This window comes from Triticum aestivum, chromosome 4D (genome assembly GCF_018294505.1).
Source record: "Triticum aestivum cultivar Chinese Spring chromosome 4D, IWGSC CS RefSeq v2.1, whole genome shotgun sequence".
NCBI lineage: Eukaryota > Viridiplantae > Streptophyta > Magnoliopsida > Poales > Poaceae > Triticum > Triticum aestivum.
In genome coordinates, this window is record NC_057805.1 from 477,661,016 (window position 1) to 477,675,602 (window position 14,587).

Consider the following 14,587-nt stretch of genomic DNA (forward strand, 5'->3'; position numbering starts at 1 on the left):
CGTGGAGGAGGGGTGGGGGGAGGAGAAGGGGAACGGGGGGAGGAGGGGCTGGCGGCTCCGGCGGGCTCCGGTCGCCGCCGCGGCGGCTCCGCGCGGGGGAGCCGGTGGCGGCGGCGGGGAAACCCTAGGGAGCGGGGGAGCGGGGGAGCCTGAAATTCCATTTCCTCTGCTCTTTGCCGTTGGGGTGTGAACGGAGGGAGCAGGACTTTGCCATCCAAATCAGGAAGCCATGGACCCCCGCCCGGCCAGGGTTCTCCATCTACAGTTACTAGTAGTACTTGTGAACACGTTGAATGCTCGGGGCACCATCTGCTCGATCCGATGAGTAGCGGTAGCTCTCCTAGAGGTCCTAGCTACAAGTCAAGCACTCAGGGGCGGAGCTACAGGGTGGCCAGGGTGGGCCGCGGCGACCGGAGCCCTGGGATTTTGGGCCAGTTTATTATATACCTATGGATTTTTAACCGGGCCAGAAAAAAATTCAGCCCAAAACACATAGCGATTGATCCAGCAGCGGAACAAAGCCACGCCCTCGTCTCGTCCACTGCAGGTCTGCAGCCGCCTCGTGCCCTCGTCTCGACGCCATCCGGCCCTCGCCTCACCGCCGCCGTTCCTCGCGGCCTCGCCGGTCGCTGGCCGGAGCGGCGGAGCCCAGCCCGCCTCCCCTTCCCACTCGGCGCTAGCCTGGCCCTGCCGCCCGCCCGCCCCTGCCTTGACCCGGGCCGCCTGTCGCCTGGCCCTGCCGCCCGTCTCCCCCTGCCTCCGCCGGAGTCCGGCCCTCTGCCTCCCTGCAAAGCCGGCGGCCGTCGGTGCCGCTCAGGCGCTCAGTAGCCAGTCTCCGGCGGCAGCACCGCAGCAACCAGCAAGTGTGCAAATCGATTTAAGGTACCGAAACCCCCTAATTTTTTATTTAGGGTTTGCTTTTTTGCACTATGCTATCATGAATTGATGAACACATGCATAATTTTCTCGCCATTTCTGCCTCAATTAGCTTTATTGATAGAAACTAATTTTTATTGCAGAATTGTTAAAAAATGAAGAGGGCCGGAGACATTGTTTCTCTTTTCCAGAGAGAAGCTATGAAGATAGGGAAGAAGAAGAAGGCAGGGAGACGTGGGCAAAGAGCAAGCCGGAGATGAGAAGTTTTCCTTGGAGTCATTGATCAAATTAGTCAAGAGCTTGAAAATCGGTTTGATGAGATTAATATGGAGTTGCTTTCTTGTATGTCTGCTTTGAATTTGGTGTACTTGCTTCTAAAATTGGTATTGATTCTACCGGTGGCAACAGCAAATGTTGAGAGAGCATTTTCTGCCATGAGTATAGTCAAGAACAAGTTGAGAAATAAGATGTGTGATAATCTTTTGGATGATTGCCTAGTCACATACATTGAGAGGGATGCTTTTGCTGAGGTGAATGAAGATGATATAATAGATACTTTCATGGCAATGCAAAAGCGTAGGCTAGAAACATAGTCTTTTTAAACTTCTCAAGGTATGTATTATGGTCCATATAGTATGCACTATGTATGCTTCTTTATGCAAAACTTAGACTTAATCAAGAATTTAAGTGTGTTTGTAAGACAATAATGATCTATTTCTATGTGATATTGGTAACTGGTTAGAACGTCTACATGTCATATTTCTTGTAAAAAAAATTTGGGGAGGTCGGACCACCCTGATGTCAAATGCTAGCTCCGCCACTGCTAGCACTGGCCATTGCTCTCTGTGAAATTGTATCAAGCCCGGATCTTGACAGTAACTACTAAACCACTCTCTCCATGGTGGCCACAGGTTCATCATCCATGTCGTCCTTCTTCCAGCCCAGCGTACGATGATGTTCTTTCACGGTGTAAGTAGTCTGTGTGCATTTTTCGTCTCGCGCCTCGTCTCCACGCTAGCTGTGGATATGCACGGGCAAATGGTGGATCCGATCGACGAGTGCGATAGATCGAGCATTCAAGAGGAGAGCGACGAATAACGAGAGCGCGGGCACGCGACATCGTATCGGAACGTGTCGTTGTTTTCTTGGCGTGTGAACGGAGCAAAGATTTCGCCGTCCAAATCGCTAATCAGGGGACCCCCGGCGGCTTGAATTTACTTGCGCGCGCCGGGCGCGACTGTGAAGACATTGAATGCTCCGGGCACCATCTGGTCCGACCGATAGTCACACATGTATACAACACTAGCTAGAACTAGAAGTCCAGCACTGGCCACTGCTCTATGTGGTCTAGTCAAATCGTCTCAGGTCTTGACGGTAACAGCTAAACCACTCGGTCCACAGTGGCCACAGGTCCGTCGCCCATGATGGCATCATTCTCCCAGCCCAGCGTACGTACGATGATGTCTGTTTTTCACAGAGGTGGTGGAGTTCATAGGGATAGACGCAAATCATCTTCGAAACCAGATGGTTGCCTAGAAACAAAGAGCGTGCAATGGTGAAGAAGCTAGCGGCGTAGCGCGTCGCCGTGGAAATGGACGACGACTGCAACGGGCCACAGCTCAGTTGGTTATTGCCCGTGCAGTCGAGAAGAAAAAATAACTTCTATCAATGGCGATGTAGCCATGTAGGAACTTGTCCGAATTCTGACCATTAATCGGCACCATGTAATCCGTATCCGCTCATCTTCTTATTGAAGGACATTCCACCGGTTCATGAATCTTCTTATTGAAGGGGAATCTAGCAAGGAATTTCCTTTTATCATAAGGTCTAATCTGCCAAGGCCTGTTAGTTTTTCACATGTCGACAAAGCATTTCCGCAGCTCCTGTTCATTACTTTTTAAGAGGTGTTGGGATATCGTCAAGCACGACGTCATGAAAGTCATCTCCCTCTTCGACCCACTTCACACGTCTAACCTCCTACCGTTGCATCCATTGAGCACATCCAGTAGTTCTTCACTCTTTGGAGTTTGGTGCATGACGCACATCTTGATGAGAGTGCCGAGGATGGCATTGTGTGGAAACATCGACAAATGAGCTCTACTCGGCGGCCTTCGCCTACAAGGCGCAATTCCTGGGCATGACCTTCTCCTCTTTAGACCAAATGGTGTGGAAGGCTTGGGCGCCGCCAAAGATTAAGTTCTTCACATGGTTGGCTATTCAAGATTGTATTTGGACCGCCGATAGGTTCGACAAGCGGGGGTGGACAAATTGTGGGCAAGAGAGTGCAAGAGTGCGACGCCATGCACCTCTTTTTCAAGTATCGTTTCACTTTGAGGCTTTGGGGCTTGGTCAAAAAGAAACTACGACTTGAGAATTTCGACGTCATTTCTTGGCACTAGGAAGGCTCCGTAAAAAAGTGGTGGAAAGTTTGTGCCGGCGCGGGCACCACACAGAGGAAGGCCATGGCTTTGCTTACCATGCTTGTGTCATGGACCATATGGAACGAAAGAAACACGTGGGTCTTCCGCAACAAAAGCGTGCCACCAACCATTTTGCTCAACATCATCATGACGGAGGCAAATCTTTGGTTCACCGCCGGGGTGAAAAATCTTGGGTCACTTATGTCGCGAGAGTAATAATCCATGTAGTTGTTCCGGGTCGATTGTAACAAATTTTATTCTCTTCTTAATTAATAGGTGAGGCAAATGTTTTGCCACCGTTTCCTAAAGTAAAAAAAAAAGTGCCTACCTTGCCCAAGTTCTACCAGTCACTTTAATTCTTGTCTTCTACCTCAACATGGAAGAAGCCTGGTCCACTGTTAGCACTACCCCAGTACTGAGCAGTGGCATTGGCTTATACCATGTTTGGAAAAAATCCATATGGTGACTAGGGGTTTTGCAAATGAAGCAGACTTTAGGAAGTTGGCACATTATGCCAACAAAGTGGCCAGGTTGGCCACAATTGAAGCAGATGGCACCAATGAATTTAGGACCCACATTACTAGCAGCAGCATCCACCTGATCAATCTGTTTTCCAACTTCAGCACTACCAGCACTATTATCTTACTCTACACAGCAGCAGCAGACTTCTGTAGTGCGTTTTTGCTAGACCAATACATCCATTTTTTAGATGTGTAGTGAACAAACTACGCAAATGTATATGCTGTTATAAAACAAAAACTATGCAAGTACGGCACGATTACAGGCCACGTTGATTCACTCTGAAACACCAAAAATGAAATCAGATTACAATATAAGTAACTTCTTAGATCAACAAGAACCTATCTGCAACTCCAAGTTGAGAAATCTGAAAAACGCAGGGTTACTGCTTGGTCTGCCACCCGTACTGGCCGGCCGTCTGCTTTAGCGACAACAGAGGATGACAACACTGAAATTACTGGCGATACACAAAGCACAATCGGGTTACATGACAAGCCTATCGATTTTACATGAGTAGTCTCCATTATTGAAGAAGAAGAAAGGATTTCGCTATGCTCCTTGCACGGTAGTACTACTATGTTCAGTTTCTTGCTTGGTTCAATTCAGTAGCTGCTGACGATGAGGAGGCCGATGGCGGTGACGACGATGGTGGACGGTACCCCGAACCGGAGGTGGCTCCAGAAGGAGAGGTTGTAGCCGAAGAACTGCGCGCGCCTGGCCTGCTCGCACACGATCAGGTTCGCCGCCGACCCCAGCAGCGTCAGGTTCCCGGCCACCGTGCTCACGTAGGCCAGTATCAGCCACGCCTTCCTCTCCGACGCCGGCGAGATTGCGGCAGCCGACGCGGCCACCCTCGTCCCCAGCAGCAGAACTGAATCACCACCAAAGGTCAGATATGCTCTATTGTTCAGAAAACTGCAGTTTGCAGTTGCCAGGAGTACGTACGTGAACCAAAGTTGAGAAGCATTGTTAATGTTACCTGTTGGAACATTGGATGCGACGTTGGAGAGGATGAGGATGACGAGTCCGAGGAGCGCGACGCCTCTGGCGCTGTCGATCCGCGAGTAGGGCTCCACCAGCTCCCACATCGTGTTGGGTATGCCGGTCTTGTTGAACCCGTCCACCGTGATGAACATGCCGCAGAAGAAGATGAGCAGCGAGTAGGAAACCTTCTCGAGGCAGGCCTGTGCGTCGGTGAAATCGAGCGCGAGGAGGACGAGAGCGGCGGTGATGGCGGTCCAGGACATGTTGAGGCCCATGAGGAGGGCGATGAGCATGCCGAGGGTGATGAGGTACACGGCCGTCTTCCACACCAGCACCTTCCACCTCTTCTCCACGACCTCGGGCAGCTCCCCCTTGTCCTTGTCGCCGTTCTGGTTGGCGGCGGCCTCGTCGTCTGTGGGCGACGACGGCGGCGCGTCCTCGATGATGACGCTCCTCTGCTGGCTGGCGGTCCTGGTGAACTTCCTGGAGGAGGCGCCGTCGATGAGGACGGGGAGCGTGGAGACCTCCACCATCTCGTGCGACATGCTGGAGGAGCGGAGGGACCTGATGGAGAACTGCATGTCGGCGTCGGCGGCGTTGGCGTTGGAGTTGACGCTCCTGCTGCGCAGGTGGTCGCCGTTGACGCTGGCGCTCCGGATGATGGGCTCGCTGACGCAGTCGAAGTCGTCCGGGTTGATCGAGGAGACGTGCGACATCCTGGCGGGCGTGAAGCGGTGCGAGGTGACCTCGTCGTCGCCGACGACCTCGGGCCCCGTGGAGACAACGCCGCCGCGCTCCTGGTCGGCCGGCTCGACGTTGAGGTACCTCCAGAAGTAGCAGAGGAGGATGGCGGCGTTGGTGAGCACGCCGACGATCATGGCGGGGAAGACGCCGAGGAGGAACTGGCCGAAGGAGATGCCGCTCTCGACGGCGATGACGAGGTTCTGCGGGTTGCCGATGGGCGTGGCGGCGGAGCCGATGTTGGAGCTGGTGGCGAGCGCGAGGAGGAAGGGCTGGGGCGGGAGGTTGTTCTGGCGCGCGACCTTGAGGATGAACTCGGTGAGGACGACGCAGCAGGTGTCGTTGGTGAAGAGCGCGGAGGCGATGGCGGAGACGATGCAGACGCGGAAGAGCAGGTCCTTGGGGCCGCGGCTCTTCCACTGGAGCAGGTTGCCGAGGTACTTGAACATGTCGGCGCGCTCCAGGAAGATGGAGACGACCATGGTGCCGAAGAGGAGGCCGATGATGGGGAGGTCGATGGCCGCGTACGCGTCCTCGGGGGAGATGACCCGGAAGAGCACCATGAGCATGGCGCCCAGCAGGGAGCCGGCGGTGCGGCCGACGGGCATGAAGGGCACGCTGGGGAAGACGGCCAGCACCCAGAAGATGCCGAACGCCACGCATCCCAGCACCACCTTGGACGTGTGCGCCAGCACCATGTTCGAATTCTCTTCTCTTGTCTAGCCCACACAGAATTCTACTACGTACAAGCTACTCTGCTCTTGGAAGAAGATCAAGAACCTGGAGCAGCTAGGAGAGGGGAAAGAACAGTAAGAAATCCGCAGCAGGCCAAGTCAGACTAGGTTAATCGGAGGAGTGATCGATCGATCGGCAGCAGCGACAGCAATCTCTCCATGCACGCGCAGCTAAATTCCAAGAATATCCTGCAAAATCCGAGCAACAAAAGAAGAGTTTTAAATCCGGGAGCTAATGAAGGCAGGATCAATTAGCAGAAAAAAGGAAAGCAAAGATCCTTTTGTGGACGAAATGAGTTTGGTTTTGTTGGCCGGGAAACACAAAAACGGTCGGATTAGCGAAAACCGGGGACAGGCACAGCGCATATGGAATGCATATCAACAATCAAGCAAGCAGAAGCAGAGCACCACCGCGCCTACTCACGTTGTGTCCTGCAAACAATCCAAGCGAGACAAGATCAACAACCCTACACATCCAAACTAGTACGTACTGGAGTAGATCTCAAGCTCTGTTCTACACATGCTCGGGACCGAAATTCCAAATGGATTGGGGCCGGCACGGATCCGTCCGTGAGGTGGTGCCAAGAACACGCACGCAGGACTGGAGATCTTGCGTTCTAGATAGATTTGCTTGAGAGAGAAATCTAAGAAATTGAACTTTGGGTTGGGGACTGACTGATTGCTGACCTCGGACTGGAGTAGGGGCGTGGATGGATAGTCCACAGTGCAGTGCTCTCTGCTCTGTTCTGTTGTGGCGAGAGCGAGGAGGAGGAGGAGGAGGAGCGGTGGAGTGGAAAGGTGGAGGTGGTGTGTATGTTGGATCGAGTGGAGGCGAGAATAAAGCGAAGAGGGGCCAGCTATAAATAAAGGGCCGGCGGCCACCATGGGAGGGGAGGAGAGCGGCGGTCAGCTTTCGTGGATGAGGTGACCCCGGTCGGGTCCCACACGCCGACGACGGTGAGGGTCCTCCTAGGATCAACACTCTGTTATGTACACACCGGGTGTTGCCTCCATGTTTGAGTCACCAGCAGCCATGTGCCACGTGTTTCGGTACGACGTCACCGGTACATCCAAACATGAAAATATTTTCGTGTTTAAAAAGTTGTAAAATTATACTCCCTCCGTCCGGAAAATACGTGTCGGAGAAATAGATGTATCTAGACGTATCTTAGTTCTAGATACATCCAATTTTATTCATTTCCATTACAAGTATTTTCGGACGAAGGGAGTATATACTAAAAGTGGATTAGTTTATCACATTGTTCCTTCAACACTTTACAACTAAATTCAGTCCTTTTTATTTGCGGGTTACAACTAAATTTAGTCCGTTCCAAGGAAAAAGTGAAATATGTTTTCAATTATGTTTTTTTCTGCAAATTATATTAAACTCAGTCCGACTTTTGTTATATATTTGGTTCATTCCTTGAAAGTTGTTGGGTAGGTTGTTCATTTTGTCTCTGATAGGAAGTAAAAAAAAAAACCCAAAATCTACTCGTATGAACAAAAAAAAAGGGTTTTGTCGGTTTCTTCAGGGTTGCATAAGAGGTTTGTTTATATAAGAAAATGAAGGAAATAAAGAAACTAAGACCACACCTGGCTCGACACGATTCATTTTGGCTTTTAGCATGACAAAGCAAAGTCGACAACGCGTGCGCCACGGTGATCACCAAATCACATATTTATAATGGTAATTTCAGGATGAAGTTAGCCTTTTTCAAAGTAAAACCTCAGACAATTTGAAGTACTTTTATTATATATACAAACTATCCAGACTAAGTTTACCGTGGTGGTACCACGAGGGCAACATGGAAGAATCAAAAGAACACAAAAGAGTCTAGGACGGTTCAGTAAAAAATGGGTAGTTGAATAACTCCACATATTTTGTGTTCTAGAATACATATAAGTTCACATATTTTTACTAAATAATAATAGTATCCATTATGATTTTATCTGTATTTTTGTGTAGTGATAGAATCATCTACCCAATCGTACCCCCCTATATATATATTTGAAAAACAGTCTGTAACCTTATTTGTTTCTTATGTTAGTTATTGTATCATTTCGGAAAATCTAAGCATGGCTTGAAGACCTGGCTCCGATGAGGTAGGGGCGAAGACGGCGGCGCGCCTTCGACTCGCTCCAGTGCTTGTAGTCGTCGCTATGTGGTCTAGGGACCTGGATTTATTTATTTTTACTTCAGGTGTTCTTTGTACTACCTTGACCGTCGATGAATAGATTGGAAGTTTTTTCGCAAAAAAAAAAAGAACTAAGCTGGCGTGAGGACTTGTTTGATCCAGACACTCCTGCTACACACATAAAGGGTTGCTCAAAAGGGTGGTCGTAGCAATTCCGCATGTCAATCGGGCTAACGCATGTGATTCGCCGGGCAGCCAGGTAGCCAGCCACGAAGGAGCCGTGATCCCTTGCCCTTGGATGGATTTGATCATTTAACATTTGCGCGTGGGACGTGCGTGCGTGGCGGGCCAGCTGATGGGCCTAGCGATTCCCTGATGGTGCCGTTTCTTCGCATCCAAGAAACTTCTTGAACTTGGGGAGCAGGGAAACGAGCGTATGTATGCGCTCACGAAAAAGACGCGAAAACGCGTCCGTTGCTCGCTGATTTGCCATCTCGACCGTCCGTTCTTGGCCCATCCAACCATGCCGAAACGAAAAGAAAAGAAAAGGCATCCGTCTCTTGTTGTTGCGATAATAATCACAAGAGGTTTCAGTCATGGGTACTATTGGCTGCTCAGCGGTCACTGCAGTGCCAGTTCCAAAAGGAAAAAAAAAAATGGAGATGAGATTGGGACGCTACAGTGTTCATTCCATGGGTTATGGGCTGCTCGAGAGCCCACCATTTCTTGTCTTGTCACGACATGTGCGGTGCGGTCCTTAGATCCACGCGCGCACACTGTACCAGCAGCACTGCCTCGGATGTGGTTTGATCCACATCCACGGAGTGCTGAGCTCAGATGTCATGAACTCGTCGTGCTAACCAATTGCCGACCAATGATTTACCTTTAAAAAAATTGCCGACCAATGATGATCGAGTAATCTGTTGCTAATGCTAGCATCGGAGGAAAGTGCAGCTAAACGGACTACGAAGAGCACAAAGCTTGGCAGTGGGAGAGCTTTTGGCATGCGGGAAGTGATGTCCGGGCCCACTGCATGCGAGATTTGACAAAAGTGCCACCCAACGTGGGGAACTCTGGTTCCCACAAGATTTTCCAAAAATAAATAAACTTTTTGTGCCCACAAGCGCTTCCATGTGCAAGCCTTACCTTTACCGCCCGTTTATACACACGGTAGTACTCTCTCCGTTTTGTAATATAAGAGCGTTTTTTACGCTACTAGTTGCTAAAGACATTTTACACCTACAAGTTTACGTATTGTTGAAGAAGACTACAAATCACACCAATTACCCTGCAAAAAAAAAGATCACAACAATTAACCTGGGCATTTAAGTTTTTGTAACCATATTTGTCTTCTTTTTTGTGGTAATTGTAACCATATTTATCGTCTTCAAGAGATCTTTCAAGAACACCTATTGGCATGTTGCTGGCATTTGAATTCCACTCCCTCCGCCCCCGTGTTTCTGAGTAATGAAACATTTTTCTGAACATTTTTGGAACCGGCAATGTGTTCATAGATATTTCTTTTTTGCAGGATGTGTTCATAGATGCTAAATGAAGGGTTTTAATGAGTTTCACTGTGGTTTCATAAATCCAGAAAGATTTGTGTTGCTTTGCACATGTTTATTATAGATTCAATGAGGTTTGCTCAAGCCCATTGAAATTTGTGAATCCATTTGTGTCTGTAAACCTTTTAAAGCACTTCGGCGAGAAATTTAGCCCAAAGAAACACAATTGAAATCTCTTTGGACCCAAGATGAGACTCATGAGAAATAAGGAACTTTTTGAAAGCATTATTTTTTTCTCATCGAGGTGGCGACTCCAGGCCAAGTTGCTTAGTCCGGGTTGAATTACAGTTGAAACCACGATGGCATTCGTGGATGTTATGCTAAGGGTCCCACCACCCAATAATAATGATTTAAACTAGGTCGGCAGTGGAAATTCTGGACAAATTATGTCTTATCAGAATACATTCTTACCATCTAAAAACAGTGTTCGATGAATAAAATTATCGTGGTGAGCTCCTTTTTAGCAGAAAAAGGGCAAACCAGCCACGTGTCGGCGTCTTCCTTGCCTAGTTGCAAGCAAAGAGATTCGTATTAGCTATTATTAGAAAGTTAAACGTTATTACAGTGTCGTGATTCTTTTTTGGTCTCGTGATATGATTCGTTTTCAAGTCATGTCGCAGCGATTTGCTCTGAATTATAGGAGAACAAGTAACAGCAGCAAGCACTCAGAGACAGAGCAAAAACACGCTTTTCTTTTCCTTTTTGCGGGGAGCAAAAATCCTCTGTTAAATAAATCTATCTCTGAGCTCTGATGAGCAATCGGGTGCGTGGGCATGACGGCACCGCACGTACGAGCTGGACAACCCACCAACAAATAACATCTCCCTTGCGGCCGTCGTGTGCGTGTGCACGCGTCTTCACGCCGGCCGGCCAGCCGCCGTCTGATCCCCTCCACGCAACCGTATCCAACCGTCCGATTGCGAAGACACAAGGAAAAGAAGCTCGACTTTTGCACCCGTGCGTGCGTGTTCTGTGTTGTGTGTGGCAGGACAAGATCACGCTGGATCTTTGCTCGCCGTCGCTTTGCGCCGGAAAGGCCAACTGCTCGCCGTAAAAAGTGCTATCAGCTTCAGAGAACATGCCAAGCCGGAAGAAAAGTCGAACATATTATTTTGTCAATTTCTTTCGGGGATTGGCGTCTGCCTGTCAACCTGTCATGCTTCTGGGCAGGACAGGTGGCCGACGATATCCATTTCTTTAAAACGCCGCGGATTGAGCGCGAAACGGACAATGACCAACGTCTCGTGCTTCACACGAATTTTGATTGTTTATTTTCGCCGTGTGTTTTGGCTGGCTGGTTGGTTCCTGATGGTGCAAGATACAGCCACGTCGACGGTCGACCCTCCTGTTTTGCAGGGTCCGGCTCTCCTGCTGGGAACCCTACACGCTATATTGTGCAGGGCCAACCAATGAGTGACACATGGATAGATAGGACCCACTTCTTAAAATCATTTCCTTTTTCCTATCTCCTCTTCCCACGGACTCTATGAGAAGCCATTAGTGCCTTCATGAGAGAATTCCTCTTAGCTCTATGAGCACCAACCAGTCGTAGTGTCCATTGCGTATCGCCCTGGCCATGGCTGTCAGCAACCGCGTCCATCGCAAAGTGCTAAATACTTTAGTAGAGCTATAGTGGCTGACATTAAAATGAAGAGCAATGACTCGCCATGCTGGAAGGCCATTATGAAGGTGAAATACCTTTATATGGCATGAAGGAGAGTGATTATACAATCAGGGGACATTGCTAGGCTATGGATTGACCCCATTGGGGACAATATCCCTCTGGCTGAACAATTCCCTCGTTTATTCTCTATATGCAATTATCCTGAGTGCATAATTAATAAGTGCTTAAATGCTAATCCCTCCTCCTTCTTTAGAAGGAGACTGAATAATGAACTCAGTGAACAATGGATAACTGTGGGTAACTTGGCAAGAGAAGCCTGTGTATCAGAGGCCACTGATGTGATTAAATGGGGTCTGGGAGGGAAATCCTCATTCACCACTAAATCTGTGTACTCTTTCCTAGAAAGGAATATTGCTGGGTGCGACTACAGATGGATCTAGAGTGCCAGGATACCTCTAAAAATTCAAATCTTCTTGTGGCAATTGTTTCAGGATGTTGTCCTGACTAGAGATGTGATGAAACATCAAGGGTGGAAAGGAAACCCCAAATGTTCTTTCTGTGGTGGGCGAGAGACTGCACAACACTTGTTCTTCACTTGCCCGGTCGCTAGGGTGACCTGGAGGACAGTGGCATGCATATTTGGCACTGCTCTGTGCCCTGATAACATTTGGCAAGCCTATGTGTGGTGCTTTACATATTTCCCTGGCGGGGAGAAGTTTTATACAACGGGGATTGCTGCTGTGTGTTGGGCAATCTGGTCTTGTCGCAATAGAGCTACCTTCGAGTTCAAACCGCTTAAAAATCCTTTTGAATGTATTTTTTCTACCTGTGCTCTAATGTGCTACTGGGCAGGACTGCTGAAGCAAGATGACGCGGCTACCATGAGGGACGGGGCAAAGATGCTGAAGGAGAACGCGTCGATGATGATGAGAATCTGTGCGGCGAACCACGAAGAACCAGCCCGCTGATCTGCTGAAGATGCGAGTCCGTGGTTTAGCTAGATGTTGAGTTGCTTTCCCCCTGCGCATGCCTGATCTTTTGTTGCTCAGTTGTTGTGAGCCTTATAACTTTCATGTGTTCTTTTGGGGCGGTAGGCCCTGGATTCTAGCTACTGAGATTTGGTGTCGTTGGGTTTTCGCCCCACGGTGAGTAATCTCGATGGCGAGTGCTCACAATGGGTTTCCCGGCGATGCTTTGGACTCGCTTTCCCTTTTCTCCTTTCTTTGGACTGCTGTATTTCCGTTATGTTGCAGTAATGCAAAGGGGTAATGCCCGGTTAAAAAAAAAGAATCCGGCCGGCCGGCCGGCCGGCTGCCATGTCACACTCATTCGCTTCCCGTTCAGGTCCAGCGACCTGCACGCCGGTGAAGAAGGCCTCCAAAGATCCAACCAGTTGCCCACGTCTAGCGCAACCTTGGCCGCGTACACCTCGGGCGAGGCCAGCGAGCGAGCCTGTGGTGGTTAGGTCGAATCCACAGGGAGGAGGACGCCTTGGGCGAAGCCAGCGAACGTCGATGGATGTGTCTCGAATAAAGAGGATGTCGGGATGGGAAGCACAGCGTGGCACCAGCGACGGCCGCGGCGGTGCGCGGGCTATCCATGGACTGGTACATGGCGTCGTCCGTCCCTACCCAGGCGACGCACCTCTGTTACTTTTCGTCCACGGGAATCACGGGCAAGGGCAACGCCGACGGCTATATCTGCCGGCCATGGACACTGCCTGACGCGACATACGAGCTCACAGAGCTCATAGGGAATCCTCTCACAGAGGCACTAATGGCTGCTCAAAGAGTCCGTGGGAGAGAAGATAAGAAAAAGGAAATGATTTTAAGAAGTGGGCCTATCCAGACGCGTGTCACCCGTTGGTTGGCCCTGCACAATACACGGTGCAGTGTTCCCAGCAGGAGAGCCGGACCCGTTTTGCAGAGGAAGTATGTCTCGCATTCCTGTGGTTCGCCAGCGAAAGGAATCAAATTATTGACAATATACCAAAGAGTCAAAGACCCGTCTCATTCTAGATGGCTAGCTGATTATGTTTGTGCTCGTCGTGCCATGTATTTTTTGCTGATTAGAGCATCTCCAACAGATGCGCTAAATAAGCCGCGCGCTGAATAAAACAGCAATATAGCGCACGTGATTGAAAGTAGCGCTTCAGCAGCCGCGCTGTAATCCCGCGCGTGATAAACAAGATTCAGCGCACTGGGAAAAACTGCATCACGCGCCTATATTTGGTACGCCGGCTCCAGTGTGCTGGGGAAAACTGCAGCGCGCTAAATTTTGCAGCGCTTGAAAAAGCAACCACCCTCTCGCGAGCGCTAAAACGCTATTTCGGCGCTGCAATTTATTTTTAGCGCGGCACCCTACCGCGCGTCTGTTGAAGATGCTGTTATGTACCTACTTATTTTTTCTAGACAAGCCACGTAATTACTTTTTTAGATACAGCCACGTATTTAAATTTGCTCTTCGTGAGCAGGGTGGGTCAATTCTCGGGAGCACCTAGTTAACGAGCGCTCCTTCGGGAGCCTCGCAACGATCAGCGCCACTTGGCGCGCTCTCAGCCATTCCCCACGTGTCGCACTCTGGATGCTCCCTCCGGATTTTGTTTTTTTTTAATTTTTACGCACGCGTTTTTGGTTTTTTAAACGGTTTTTTCGACGTTTTGGTTTTTCGCCGGTTTTCCTTAGCTTTTCGACCAGGAAAAAAAATTCAAAATTTTTTTTACGCGAAGAAAACGCGTTTCCTTTTTTTTCCCCTTTCGCGAAAGTCACGGTTTTTTCCGCGAGAGGCACGGTTGTGCTTTAGCGAGAGTCACGGCCGTTCCTTTCGGAAACGAAAAAAACGCGTTTTCTATTTTTTTTTCTTTCGCGAGAGTCACGGTTTTGCTTCCGCGAGAGGCACGGTTGTGCTTTCGCGAGAGTCACGGTCGTGCCTCTCGGAAAGGGAAAAACAAAACTCGTTTTCTGTTTTTTTTTCTTTCGCGAGAGTCACG

The 14,587-nt window shown here is 49.5% G+C and overlaps 1 protein-coding gene across 1 annotated transcript; it reads right to left on the minus strand.

The window, feature by feature from the left end:
- Positions 1–4,090: 4,090 nt before the first annotated feature.
- Positions 4,091–7,124, minus strand: LOC123098781 (silicon efflux transporter LSI2). The gene is made up of 3 exons (XM_044520857.1): positions 6,962–7,124; positions 4,795–6,706; positions 4,091–4,686 (listed from the first exon to the last, which is right to left on the minus strand). Exons 2-3 carry the CDS (start codon positions 6,236–6,238, stop codon positions 4,418–4,420), a joined length of 1,713 nt encoding a protein of 570 aa, XP_044376792.1. The 5' UTR covers positions 6,239–6,706; positions 6,962–7,124; the 3' UTR covers positions 4,091–4,417.
- Between the last annotated feature and the right edge of the window lie 7,463 nt (positions 7,125–14,587).

Bases quoted from the DNA above. Each gene is read 5' to 3' on its own strand.
- LOC123098781 (XM_044520857.1), bottom strand. From the start codon at position 6,238: ATGGTGCTGGCGCACACGTCCAAGGTGGTGCTGGGATGCGTGGCGTTC. The intron at 4,687-4,794 runs GTAACATTAACA...GTGGTGATTCAG, and splicing joins CGCATCCAATGTTCCAACAG to TTCTGCTGCTGGGGACGAGG.